At 35.4% G+C, this 13,173-nt stretch overlaps 1 protein-coding gene across 6 annotated transcripts in view; it reads left to right on the top strand.

The window, feature by feature from the left end:
* The window catches only part of FGL1 (fibrinogen like 1), a 36,188-nt gene extending 27,331 nt beyond the window's left edge, over nt 1-8,857 (top strand). For all 6 annotated transcript variants that reach the window (XM_083833532.1, XM_083833537.1, XM_083833534.1 and 3 more), the window contains 5 exons: nt 1,371-1,530; nt 2,773-2,870; nt 3,330-3,418; nt 3,988-4,175; nt 7,882-8,857. In XM_083833532.1, the coding sequence (XP_083689658.1) occupies nt 1,371-1,530; nt 2,773-2,870; nt 3,330-3,418; nt 3,988-4,175; nt 7,882-8,041 (695 nt within the window). In that variant the 3' untranslated portion in view covers nt 8,042-8,857. The remainder of the gene's footprint in view (nt 1-1,370; nt 1,531-2,772; nt 2,871-3,329; nt 3,419-3,987; nt 4,176-7,881) is intronic.
* Nucleotides 8,858-13,173: the final 4,316 nt, after the last annotated feature.

Genomic DNA, 13,173 nt, shown 5'->3' with positions numbered 1-13,173 from the left:
TTTCAGTTTCTGCCGATTCGTCCTCCTCCCCCCGTCACCCCCCCCCTTTTTTTTTTTTTACTTTCCTTATAGATTGGTAAATGTTTTTCCCTGTTGATATTGCATTATTTCATTCAAGCTGCTGTAGCATTTTAATGTCAACAGAGCTGGATAATTTGGAGTTAGACAGTGAGGAAGGAATTCCATAGTATATATACCTGCTTAAGATTAAAATGCACTTAGGTATTTTGCTAACCTACTGAGAAAATAATGGACACACACAAAAAAAAAAAGTATTTCTGCAAGCCAGTCAAACATTCTCTGCAAAGACATCTTGGTTGTTATTTAAAGTTTTTTTTTCTTTTTCTTTTTTTTCCTCTTATAGTTTGTTCAAATCCTGGCATAGCTATTTGTTTTCATTATAAACTGTTTATTTTTTTCTATGTCTAATCTTCACTGATGTTTTCACTAAGAAATATAATAGTTCACAAAGTTCCAATATGGCCTGGAAGTTCAGCCAACATGTTCATAAAGGATTCAGAGAAAATCTTGCAGTTAATAAGCTCTACTTTTGCCAGGAAAAACAGAAATGTTGAAAATTATACATCTTTTCTGTATGACTGCTAGATGGTACATACTGATCACATATAAACAAAGAATTCCTTTCATTTCTTAACTCCTAGAGGAAAAAAGATTATGCAATTACATTGCTGTTACATTTTCATGAGCTCTGAATTCTGTTATTGCTTTCATTAAAACCAACCCAAACCAGACTTAAAAATTAGTATCAAGTTGAAGTGGTATGATTTTAGACGTACATTGCGCTTTTAGGGGGATTGTCTTCTGTATATATTTGCACCTGTTTGGTACAAGGGACAACAGTATCAGGTCCAGCAATTGTTTCCTCTTTCTAACACTGGTGATTCCATACTCTCCTCTTTGGCAGTTTTCTCCTGTGGGCTTTGACACAGAAGCACATCTTTGTTTTTGAAGATTACCAAGTGGTTTATATGTAGAGAAATTATGTGATTGTAACAGGATTCTAATGTGGATTATACCATTGTAAATTGGAAGTGGTGCCACCTAAACCAGAGAAATTATTTTGCTACTCAAGTGAAGACAGAAATAATAGTGTTTTATGGTGGAAAAAAGATTCTTTCATAGAAATGTCAAAATAATTATAGCTCAATAAAGTTTTAAAGCAACATAAATACAAGAAAATGCCAAAAAGTCATAAAAAATGTATTTGCAGAGGTATTTGCTTTCTATTATCCAGGTTCATATGTGACTTTTACCTGACATGGCTTGATTTCTTTCATTGACTTGTTTTCTGGTTTTGCCAGTAAGTATAGGATTAAAAGAACTGTGTCCAATGGATATTTTATGAACAGATTGTGCTGAAATCTACAACGATGGCCACAAGCAAAGTGGATTTTATAAGATGAAACCTATCCAGAGTCCTAATGAATTCCTGGCCTTCTGTGACATGTCTGAAGGGGGTGGTTGGACTGTTTTTCAGAGACGTTCTGATGGCAGCCAGAATTTTGATAGGTAGGTACTAGACTTGGTCATTAAAACTGGAAACAAAGTGGAGAAACATAAAACCAGATGGAACTAAGTTAAACATTAACTTTAGAATTATATAAAGTTATTATGTCAGATAAAAAGTAGGAATAGTTATTCTGTGGGACAGCCTCCAGATGAGGTATCACTTCTGGCTCTGTCACAAACTCTCTGTATGATCCAAATCAACTCTCCTAGGTCAAGTTAATAAAGTATTTAAGTAAGATCTAATTTCATACCTTTCATAGCATCCATCTTGTTGGACTCGGTGCAGCGTGCACAATGTTAGACAGAAAGATAAGTCAGTACAATGTCCTTGAAATAGTAAGACATCTCTTCTAGTCTTTTTCTGACAAGTAGTGCATTTTACATAAGGACATTTCAATGTCAAATGCATTAACTATTTTTGGAGCAAAGACTCTTAATGCCAAGCAAAGGACAACATTGTGTTTTGCAAATAGTAAAAATGTAAAAAGTATGCAAGCAATATACTGGAAATAAACTACCATTGGCACACAAGTATGAGAGAAACCCATCACAGAGTAATTTGTATTTCATAGTAAAATGCCTCCAGGGAAGATAAAATGTGTGAGCACTTGATATGTGGACACCTAAGCTCCTTACCTTTGCCAAGACTCAAGCGTTTAGAGGGAATGCCCAGAAGTGAAATTTTTGGTGAAATTTTTATATATTATATATATATATATATATGCAAATATTAGATGCAACAGGAAGGTTTGTAGGACATCTGTTTTGTCCAATTTGCATTTCAGATATCTGCATCCTTCTGTGGATCTAAGACTTGTTCAGCCTGGAGAAGAGAGGGATTCAGTAGGACCTAATAGCAACCTGTCAACCTACAAGGAGATCACTAAGAAAACTGAGCTGTTTGAGAAATCGTTGAGAAAATAGGATGTATGTGAGACAATACACATAAATTGAAAGAAAGCGTTCAGGCCGGATATAAGGAAAATATTTTTCACTGTGGGAACGGTCAAGCAGGTTGCCCAAAGGGGATGTGAGGTCTCTTCAAGACCTGACTGGACAAAGCCCTGAGCTACCTGGTCTGATCTCATGGCTGACCCTGCCTTAAGCAGGGCATTGGACTAGATGACCTCCTGAGGTTTTCTTTCAGCTTGAAATATTCAGTGATCTATGATTGTATGATAAAATAAATATTCAAACATACTTCTTTGGTTACTCAAATTAGTAATTTATGCTCCTTTTCAGAGGCTGGACTGACTATGAAGAAGGCTTTGGAAATTTTGTTTTGACAAATGGTGAATATTGGCTTGGAAATAAAAATCTTCATTACTTGACCAGTCAAGGTAAGATTTGTATTGTGACAATAATCTTCTATTGTTTCTGTTTCTTTGTTCTTTCCAGTCCATTTTTTGTTAGCACAAATCTTGAGTTGTGTTGTTTGTCTGCATGGACCTCTCCAAAGTTTCAGAACAAAATACATTTGAATATGTATTGAATATGTATATAAATCTATATTGGAATAATTCTAAATTTTTTGAAGATGAAGCATGTGAATAAAGACAAACATAGCAAGATATGCTTTAATGAGCATAAAGAAATAAAATAAAATAAAATAAAATAAAATAAAATAAAATAAAATAAAATAAAATAAAATAAAATAAACACAATATGCTGTGATGATACAGATAAGATTCATGATAAAAACATAATGAGTGTTTTAATATTCTACTATAATGCTCTGCTCTGAGAAGTAGTGAGATAGGCTAGTTTAACAAAAATAATTGTTATTGTCTTTTCTTTAGGGAACTATACTTTAAGAATTGTTCTAACTGATTTTGAAGGAGAACGGCGTTTTGCACAATATACAAGATTTGGAGTTGCAGGTGAAGAGGTAATTAAATATTAAATAATGACTGGGAGGGTTAATGAAAATGTAGATTCTATAGACAGAGACAGTAAACATATATGTTCCTTTATTTTCATAAAGATTTATGTAAAACCTTATTAACTTGTATTCTTTCCTACAAATGCTTGAAATTTTCAAATATGTAATAATAGTCATTTATATGGATATACTGATTTGATTCTTTCCGTAAGTTGGATGAATTTTTTGTTCTAGAAGTCATGGATAAAAGCATTTTTTCCATTTTCATTTATATTTCTAACAATAACTGTACACAATGTTCTGATTTGTTAATATGTACTGAAGACTAACTCTAATGTTTTTATGCTGCTTATGCACAAATTTATTGACAAATTTTACCCCTGGTAAGCATCTGTACAGTCCCTCATTAGCTAGTATGCAGTGCTTAAGTGCCATGAAAATTCTGGGCATATCAATAGTAGCGAATGGAACAACGGAACAGGTTAGTTTCTTCTGTGTGGTTTCACTCTTTGATATGCTAAAAGCTAAAAGACATATTGGATTACTTTTTTTTTTTCTTTCACGTTTTTCATTAGCATTCTTATGAGATGAGCTGTGGTGAATATTCTGGCACAGCTGGTGATTCACTGACAGGAGGGTTTCATCCTGAAGTAAAATGGTGGGCTGATCATCGAGGAATGAAATTCAGTACTCGAGACAGGGACAATGACAACTATGAAGGCAACTGTGCTGAAGAGGAAAAGGCTGGTTGGTGGTTTAACAGGTATTTTAATTTCATACCTGTATTATCAACTATTCTACTATGTATATATTCATACAATAATAACACATAGTCAAAGATAGGATATGAGTCAAAGATAGGATATGCATTGTTTATTGTAAATGCAGTCCGTCCTTGACCCCTACCAGAGATCTCAGTGCTGATAAGACCAAGACCCACCTTAGAAGTGCCAATACATCTGAACAGCTCAAGGTGTCTGTGAAATTTGCCATTTCGTTTGCATTTCATGGCCTATTTGCCATGGGCTTTGGCCATCTTTGTTATCAGACAGTAAGGAGGAGACAATTTTGTCCCTCTAAGGTAACTAGTGTTTACACAAGGAGGTCGCGTAGAGTTTGCCGATGTATCCCTGCTGTACTTTATTCCTGCATTTCTCCTTTATTTCACTAGACCAGATGCAGCAGTACTGACAAATGTCTGATGAGTTAAGCTAGTGCTGGGTTAATAAACCATAGTTTTTTCACCTCAGTTCACAGCATTTCATTCTTGTTATCCTTTCTATATCAAGATAGGACTGCATCCACTCAGTTTCTCTCAGTGCACGTGACTGGGCTAAGAGGAAAAAAATAAATAAATAGGGTTCAGTAAAAGAATTTTAAGACAATCCCTAAACACAAAATAGCAATTCAAAAGAAAGGATAAACCTTAGCACTGTCTGTATAGGCAACTATGTTGTTTCACATAATTAGATAGATAAATATAGCCATAGAGAGAAACGATGTAATATATCTGCGTAATAGATAGCTTTAAAATACAGATCAGGGTAGCATACTACTCTCTCACTGTGATCTCAGTTCACTTGGCAAGAACTGCCAGGCTGGATCAACTCCATTGTTTCTCTCTGTTGTGTCATCCTTTGTTTCTGTTTTTTAACTCCTCATTTTCCAAATTCTGTTTCAATAAGTAGTCTCCAGCTGTGACCAGCTTAGCTGATAATGAGGTAGCTATTAGCTCAGTGTTTCACAATTAATTAATTATTTAAATATATTTCAGGGATGGTAGGTTGGTAGATTGTTTGAGAAATATAGAATAAAAACACATGTAGACAATTTTTTTTTTTTGCAGTTTTCATAAAAGATAAGACATAAAAGAGAAAAGCAATCATGCTGGAGATACTTTTCCAATGAAATCAGAACTTTTGTGGATTTAGAGGAATGTCTAGACTTCAAATAGCACAGAACTGTGATACCATGACATGGAGTTTATTAACAGTGAATCATCAATCACTTATAGTCAACTACATAAACTTTTTTGTCTTTTAAAAACTTTTTTTTCTTTCCTTTTTAAATTTTATTTATTTATTTTTAATATCAGATTGGTCCGGACAGAAAAGTGATCCCTTTGCAATAGTAACTGTAAGGCATAACTTGACAGTTATGAATACCTTGTAGTTGGTGCTACATAACTACTAAAGATAGCTGACTCCTACCAGGCTAGTTCCTATTATGGCTGTGTGTCTGACACTGTTAAAGGGACAGTCTGTCTGGATAATGAAAGTGAGTGACGAGTAGCGTTATTCCACTGTCTTGCTACTGGCTTTTTAATGTTAAGCCTAATAGAAAACTGAATCCTGCAAAATACTAGAGATTTTTGCTATTCTGAAATCCCACCCAAAAGAACAGCACTGGCCGGCTCAGAGAAAGGAAAGCACCCAGAACACAAATATGTCATGCACAGATTAGCAAACATAGAAGGAATTAGTGTTCTTGGCTGGTTTGTATAGGAGCTCCCAGCTATGCAGGAATTTTCTGTAGCCAGCTCTATGCTATCTGGACTAATGAAATATAGAAATGCCCAGATAATATGAATACCAAGGGATGTGATACAAGTGAGGCACAGGAAATAGCTCAGATCTCATTTAAACCCACTGGTCTTGCTCCAGCTCTGCACTTGTTAACTTGGACTTCTGCAGAACGGTCTCTCTGCATGACTTTGTAAGCAGAGATTTGCAGCCTGGATGCAAGTCCACAGAGCTACCTTCTCGCTGGTACTACACCCAGTTCATAGGGCTTCCTTCATCCAAGATGCTGCACAGATCAGTAGGTTCAAAATGGTAAAATAAGAGCTAACGAGTCTGTTTGGACATGAGCATGTTGTCTCCCCCAGCACTCCCAGTTCTCCCAGAGAAGCAACTCCGTCTCTCTGCATCTGTCATACAGTTAGTATATAACTCAGATAAAATGTCCGTGGATAATTGAGAGTTGACTGTGCTTCTGAAACTATTGCTGTGCAGTTTTTTGCTTTAAAAAATAGCCTATCAGAAAGAAGGGAGGAACATAGGCTAACTTTAAGGTGATTATTGACTTGTGAGTAATGAATGTTGCTTCATATCATATCGCATGTCAATTATTTCTTTAGTATGTCCAGTTACTTCAGCCTGTATCTAGTCTGTTACAGAATACTGTATATTCTTGGGCTTAATGCCTCCCAGCACTAATAACGAGTTGGTATTGGCTCATATTACTGGTGATAAAATCAACTTTTGACTCTTTCCAATAAAAGAAGTAGAAGAAAGGATTCAGTTGATCTAAATACCTCTTATCAATTATGATTCTTCTAACAAAATCTGTTTTGATTCAAAGTAAACAAAGTGCCTGCTCAGTGCAGGATTTGTATGGCTAGAAAGGCTGTGTCAGCTCTAATACAAGTTTGTCCTTATCAAAAACAAAGTCACTTCTGATACCTTCAGTTTATTCTCAACCAGCTTATTACCAAAATCCAGGTTAAAACTTATAAGCAGTAAATAAGCATATATGTAAGAGAATTTTCCTATGAGACTTTTATCGCTGTTTCTATTTCAGTTCTCAAAACCTGTTGTTAATAAAGTATAAGCAAAGCCAAAGGGACTAGGATTTGCCAGTAATAATATCCATAAGGTTCGTTTGGACTGTTTTCTGTTTTAATATTTTCTGAAGTCAGCTTTTGAAATCCGTTGTGGTGTGGGACAGTTAGATATTAACAAGGCTAATAACAAAATACTGAATTGGCAGATAAGCAAAGCAGATTTATTAAAGTGTGCTGCAGAAGAACAATCATTTTGCTCTCTATATAGTCACACAAGGATCTATATTTCCTCCTTTCTCATAGAAATGCCAAATGAGTATCAAGTTTGTGGTGGTCAAGCCTTTTGGGTTTTGATAGCTTTTAGCAGCATGTTTAACAACTGTAACAACATTTCTATTTCAGTGTGTTTACCAGCCAAAAAGAACGTAGTTTGTACAGTCAAATAAAATGCCAGCTCTGATGATCCAGTGAAGTGGTACATATATGTTTAATTAGCTTTAGTAATATTATTGTTATTAATTATTAACAATAAAAAGCATCACTGTATTTCTTTCCTAGATTTTTGCTTGTTGTATGCTTTGCTGCTACACATGACCTGAAGGACTCTGAAATCACTCTCCACTGAAACAGATTAGCAGGCAAAACTCAGAGACCTACTGATGTCAGAAAGCTTGTAGAAAGCATAGAAATAACTTTTGTTTCAAAGATGCTATAAGCACTTGCAATTGTCCCCTAATTAAACTGTTCATGTTTAGAGGAACTGAAGTCCATAAATGTAAATTTTTGCAGCTGTCAGACAGGGCTGTTGACAACATAGTGACTTTTTGATTTGCAGAGAAATTACAGATGCTCTCCACTTTTGGACAAGAGGACTTACTTATGTTTTCCTTTACTTTTCCACCAGGTGTCACTCAGCCAACCTGAATGGTTTGTACTATAAAGGCCCCTATACTGCAAAGACGGACAATGGAATTGTTTGGTACACTTGGCATGGGTGGTGGTATTCTCTGAAATCTGTTGTAATGAAGGTCAGACCAGCAGACTTTGAACCTAATGTTGTTTAAGTATTTTATCAGGACGATTTGTCCAGTTAATCTTTTAGCAAATCAATCCAAACTAAAACGGATGGGCAGATTTTTGCTTCTCATATATGCTTATATAAATCTGGAATAATTCCTCTGCAACCAAAAGTTTTATGAGACATAAATCAGAAGAGAATCTGGCCTATGAATTCATAGTTACAAACACTACTGCTAATATGTCTATGGGTTTGTTTGTTTGTTTGAAAAAAAGGCAGAGTTTGCCTAGGAATAAGGACAGCTTCATAAACATGGAGCATTTTTGTCTTGGAACAGGTTGCACAGAGAGGTTGTGGATGCTCCATCCCTGGAGGTGTTCAAGGCCAGGCTGGATGGGGCTTTGGGCAACCGGATCTAGTGGGTGGCATCCCTGCCCATGGCAGGGGGGTTGGAGTCAGATGATCTTTAAGATCCCCTCCAACCCAAGCCATTCTGTGATTCTATGATTTTATGAAAAGTGCCTACAAATCCTTACACTTTTTTAATAGAAAAATATATTGTCGCTGTCATGTCTCAAAAATTAAAATGAATTGTGTGTATTGCACACAAAAAATATCTAAATAGAACCTTAAGGCTGGTTTACTCAGTGGATTTACTTTCTCTAGAATGAACCAAGGCTTTAGAAGAAATTTGTTGTCTGTAAATTCCTCTGATTTATTTGTTGCATGTATTGTGTACAGAACATATATAAAAAGCATAAAGAATGATGCAGGAAACTGGAGGAAGAGAAGGGATGCTACAAGGCAAGAATCAAATGAATTTCTAGAGATTTCATTTCAATTAAAGATTTTCAGACGGTCAGTAACTATGCCTTTCTTCTTTTTGGTAACCAGATAGATATCCTGGACTTTAATATATTGACATTTTGGAGTTTACCAAAAAGTTTAATAACAAAAGCTGCAACTAATTTTAATGTGAGCTTTGCTTTGAACATAATGCATGTGTAGAGGGAATTATATTTCACATGCAGTCTGGAATCTGGCATTTAGCAGTTCTTAGTGCTTGACTCCATAAATCCTTACCATCTTTATGTATCTGTTAACTTCCACAACTCTCACAGTTTGAATGCCCTGTTCAGTCAGTTATAAGTGGTTCTGCTTCCAAGCCTCTATCTTCTCCTTTTCTTCTATCTTTCTCTGGGCTCTCTGGGCTTTTCCTCTTCTCAAGCTACAGATCCACATTTTTCTTGTACAAGAAAAATCATAAGAGAAACTCTGCCTAGCCATAGCTTTTGTGCCTAGCACCACAGGAGACTGTAACAGCCAGTAATAACAAAAATTACTGGTTGACGCATTCTGCCATGGAGAAGGATAGGTACACTCGCTAGAAAGTTACCTGATGAAATGTAATCCATTTTTTCAGCTGAGCAGATACAAATGATGATTTTATAAAACATGTGGATCTGAGCCAAATTTAGACACTTTTCTTTTCCTGCTTTCACAAAATAGATGCTACTTTTTTTGTGGTTGGACTATAAATCTCTCTCCTCCTGCCCAAATACAGTATTTGAACCTCAAGACCATTTTCAGTCAAGATTAACATAATAACTTTTGGCAATCTACCAGCCAACTCACATCTATATTTATATGAATACAAGTCAGCTGAATGAGAACTCTCTGCATGGCCGTTGTTCCTTCCATTTCCATGCTCTAAAAACAGAAGTTGGGTGAGAAGCCTTGAAATAAGTGCTTGGAGTAAGGGATGCTGGATCTGTAGAACAACTGGGAAAAAAAGAGAGGTTCATATAAAACAGTACCTCACTCAATAAAATAAATTACATCTAACCAAAAAATGGAAGTAAAGAAAAAATGGGCTTGAGGCAGCTAAAAAGAATATTGTCATGTAAAAATAACATTGATAAAAATTTGGAATACCGAGATTTTTTAGTCTGAGCTTTTTGTGATAATAGGAGGTTTTCTAGATCATACAGACTTTTTCTTAATGTATCAAGAGATACTCTGCTAGAGATTTCTAGTCTTTAGCACATTCCTGTATCCCTGCACGAAAGGACCAATGGATAGCTCTACAACTGCTTATCTGAACCCTTAGTTAATCAGTTAAACCAAGTTAAATTCTCTATCTGACGAGAAGACACCCTGGCCTATGTATATATGGGTGTATATACATATATATGGATATATATATTCAGCATCCGATGTCTGATATGTATCCAATCTGATTAGAGAATTTAAAATGTATTCCTGCATAACTCTATGAGCAAGTCTATAGGTTTGGGTCATTAAAAATACAATGGAAGTTTTGGAGTGGCTTAAAAACATATAAGTACAGTATTTTGTATCACGACTTCCAAATTCTTTTGCTACTCTAGGAGGGTAAATATTTAATTCCTTGCAAAAACATGGATAACATTATGTTGAAATTGTAAAAACACCCTTAATTTTTCACAGGAAAATGGAAAGATTAGCTCATATATTTGGAGAGTATTAAGACAGATCACATAACACTTAATTTAAATGAAAGACAGAAGATTTAAGGACAACAAAGTTGGATGTCTAGCACGGACTTTTGCTAATTTGTACAAATTGTTCTCATAAAATCTGCAGTATTTTTGTTGTTGTTTATGGCAACATAAATCCATCCTCTTTGCTTATGAGAATGTTAATGACATCTTCCAGCTGAGTGAGAGGTGGAATATAATTCTTATATTCTGATGTAAAATTTGACCCCCCTTTTCTCTATTGGAAATCATAAAATGGAGGAACAAATCTTTATTTGTACATCTCAGAATGCATTTATACGTTTATTTGGACTGAATGCTCTTCAGAATAATGTCTTTGGCATCCTAGCTGTCTGAAAAGCACCTAGCATGTTGCTAGCAATACACAAATACAGTTTTTAATTCCTACCACCTCTCTATGGTCTTTTGTTGCGCCATGGCTTTTTGGCTCTATGGCTTTTTCTTTGTTGATCTTTTTGGTTACATGAAAAACACGTGAAAGAGGTGTTGTAATTCAAAATGGTCATATAAGTGTTCTCAGATAAACAATCTCTTTATTTTCAAAGAGCAAATTTAAATACCTTCTGGAAAAGAGATTACAGCATAGAAGAGAAACCACGAGTATTCTTTTATTTGCCTGGCATGTCCTGTTGGTAATTATTTATTTCCTTAACAAGTATGAACATGTTGTAGGGAAATCTTTATTCTTACAAGATAGAAGAACAAAGGCCAGTTGTTGTTTTTTTGTTGTTGTTGTTCAGGCATTAGAACAACATAATAACTCCCAAATAGGTGAAGATGAATACATATCTCTTGATATAAATCATATAACCCAAAAGAAGAGGAAGAAGAATCAAGGAAATAACAAGGAAACTGTTTTGCCAGTGATGATTTCATAAAGAACATAATCATAGCTACAAGCCACAAGCAATCAGAAGTGCCTCTTGTAATACTTGTTCAAGGGAAACATCTTTATATTTTCAATTGTCTAGTTCCGTTTTCTTCCATTTGGTAAACATTTTGGATATTAAAACAATGGAAACCATAAGCCCAGGTGAATTAAATGGATGGTAAAAGAGCCTTATGTGCTACAACACTTGTTTTTGCTACATTTAGTACATGCTGACAATGAGCTGAGGCCTACTTCTGACCTACTTCTTTCCAGTGGAGACTTGTCTCTTCAGCTCTACTGTCTGTGTCTCCCCAGCACCCCCCAAACTGCTATTTCTAACACCAGCTCTTGAACCTCTTCTTTAAGTATAACACTCTGTTCTGTCAAAGCTACTTCTTGCTGTTAGAAAGTGGTATATATATCCAGAAAAACAAATTGAACCACAGCTTGCCAGGTCCATTAACATTCCTATCATGTTTCTTTAATTTACTCCTCATTAGCTCAAGAATGAAAATGCAACTTTTTATACTTTTTTTTTCACTTTTTTTTGCTAGCTTCAGTAGTAGGTGCTCTTTGGCAGTTGTGAGAGAGGTAGAAAGAGCAGAAAAAATACCCAGGAAAGTATTCTGTATCTAGATTTTCAAACGTTTCTACTTATTTCTGTCTCATTTTCTTGTTTGCTTCTTGTTTGTTTTGTTCTTTGTTTGTTTTAATTGACTATTAAAGGTTAAAGTAGAAAGCAAAAAAACAGAGCTATTCAACACCAGGAGGTACTTTGAAATAAACATGACTGTGTGCTTGCTGTTTCCTCAGAGTATGTCTGAGAGCTGGAAAATCAGCAAGGTTTCAAGCATTCAGCCAAACTCCGTATGCAATAGATGCTTAGAGAGAGAGAATTTATCATTTTCTGTTAGTTACAATGTTTGTTCACCTTCTATATAAGAAGAGAATGTGAAACTTTACAGTGACAGTGGCTCTTCAATGCTCTATTACCTTTTGCTGAAAACATAACATTCACGAAAAATCATCATTTTGAATACTCTGGGGCCCTTTTCAACCTTTGTTTAGTGCAGAATGCAATCCAGCTTGTCATCACTACATCTTCAGTTAACTAAGACAGTTCCTCTTAATCCTACCCTAATGCTAAATAGATTGCATCAAAAAGAGTGTTGATATTCAAATATTGATTAATCAACCCTGGGGCCGAAATCATGTATTTATTTGCTTCCAAAAGAATCAAAATATGGCCTTTGCAAAAACAAAACAAACAAACAAAAAAACAACAGGAAAAACAAACAAACAAACAAAACTGTAGCTCACTTTTCTCTGCAGTTCCTCAGCAATTAACAGTAAGTCTTTTCCCTGTCTCCTACAGAATCTGAGCTTCCTTCATTTCTTCATTTCTTAATGACAATCAGATCTTTAATCTCACCCGTTAGTCATGATTTGCATACACAACCGGTGAATGCTCAGCTAAAGGAACCTGGCTAGCTGAGGCTCTGCGGAAGCTGAACAAAGGCTTTGAGGAGCTAAATGGTGCACTCAAGTCACTTAAAATGGCAGTTAGATCTCTAAATCTGGTGAGAAAATTAATGTCCAATGTGGTTTATAGCTAGATTGGACTGTGTTATTGTAATGAGTGTATCACCCAGCACTCTGGGCAGGAAGATAAACAACTTCCTCTTACAAGTACACATTTCTCACAAATGATTACCTGAATTTCCGTGCTTCTAGCTGTGATGTACTGAGCTGAAGGTCCCAAGTAAA

The sequence above is a fragment of the Anser anser genome, assembly GCF_964211835.1.
Source record: "Anser anser genome assembly, chromosome: 4".
In the NCBI taxonomy this organism is placed as follows: Eukaryota; Metazoa; Chordata; class Aves; order Anseriformes; family Anatidae; genus Anser; species Anser anser.
The sequence above is the reverse complement of the archived record's forward strand: the minus strand, read 5'-3'. Positions and strand labels throughout refer to the sequence as shown.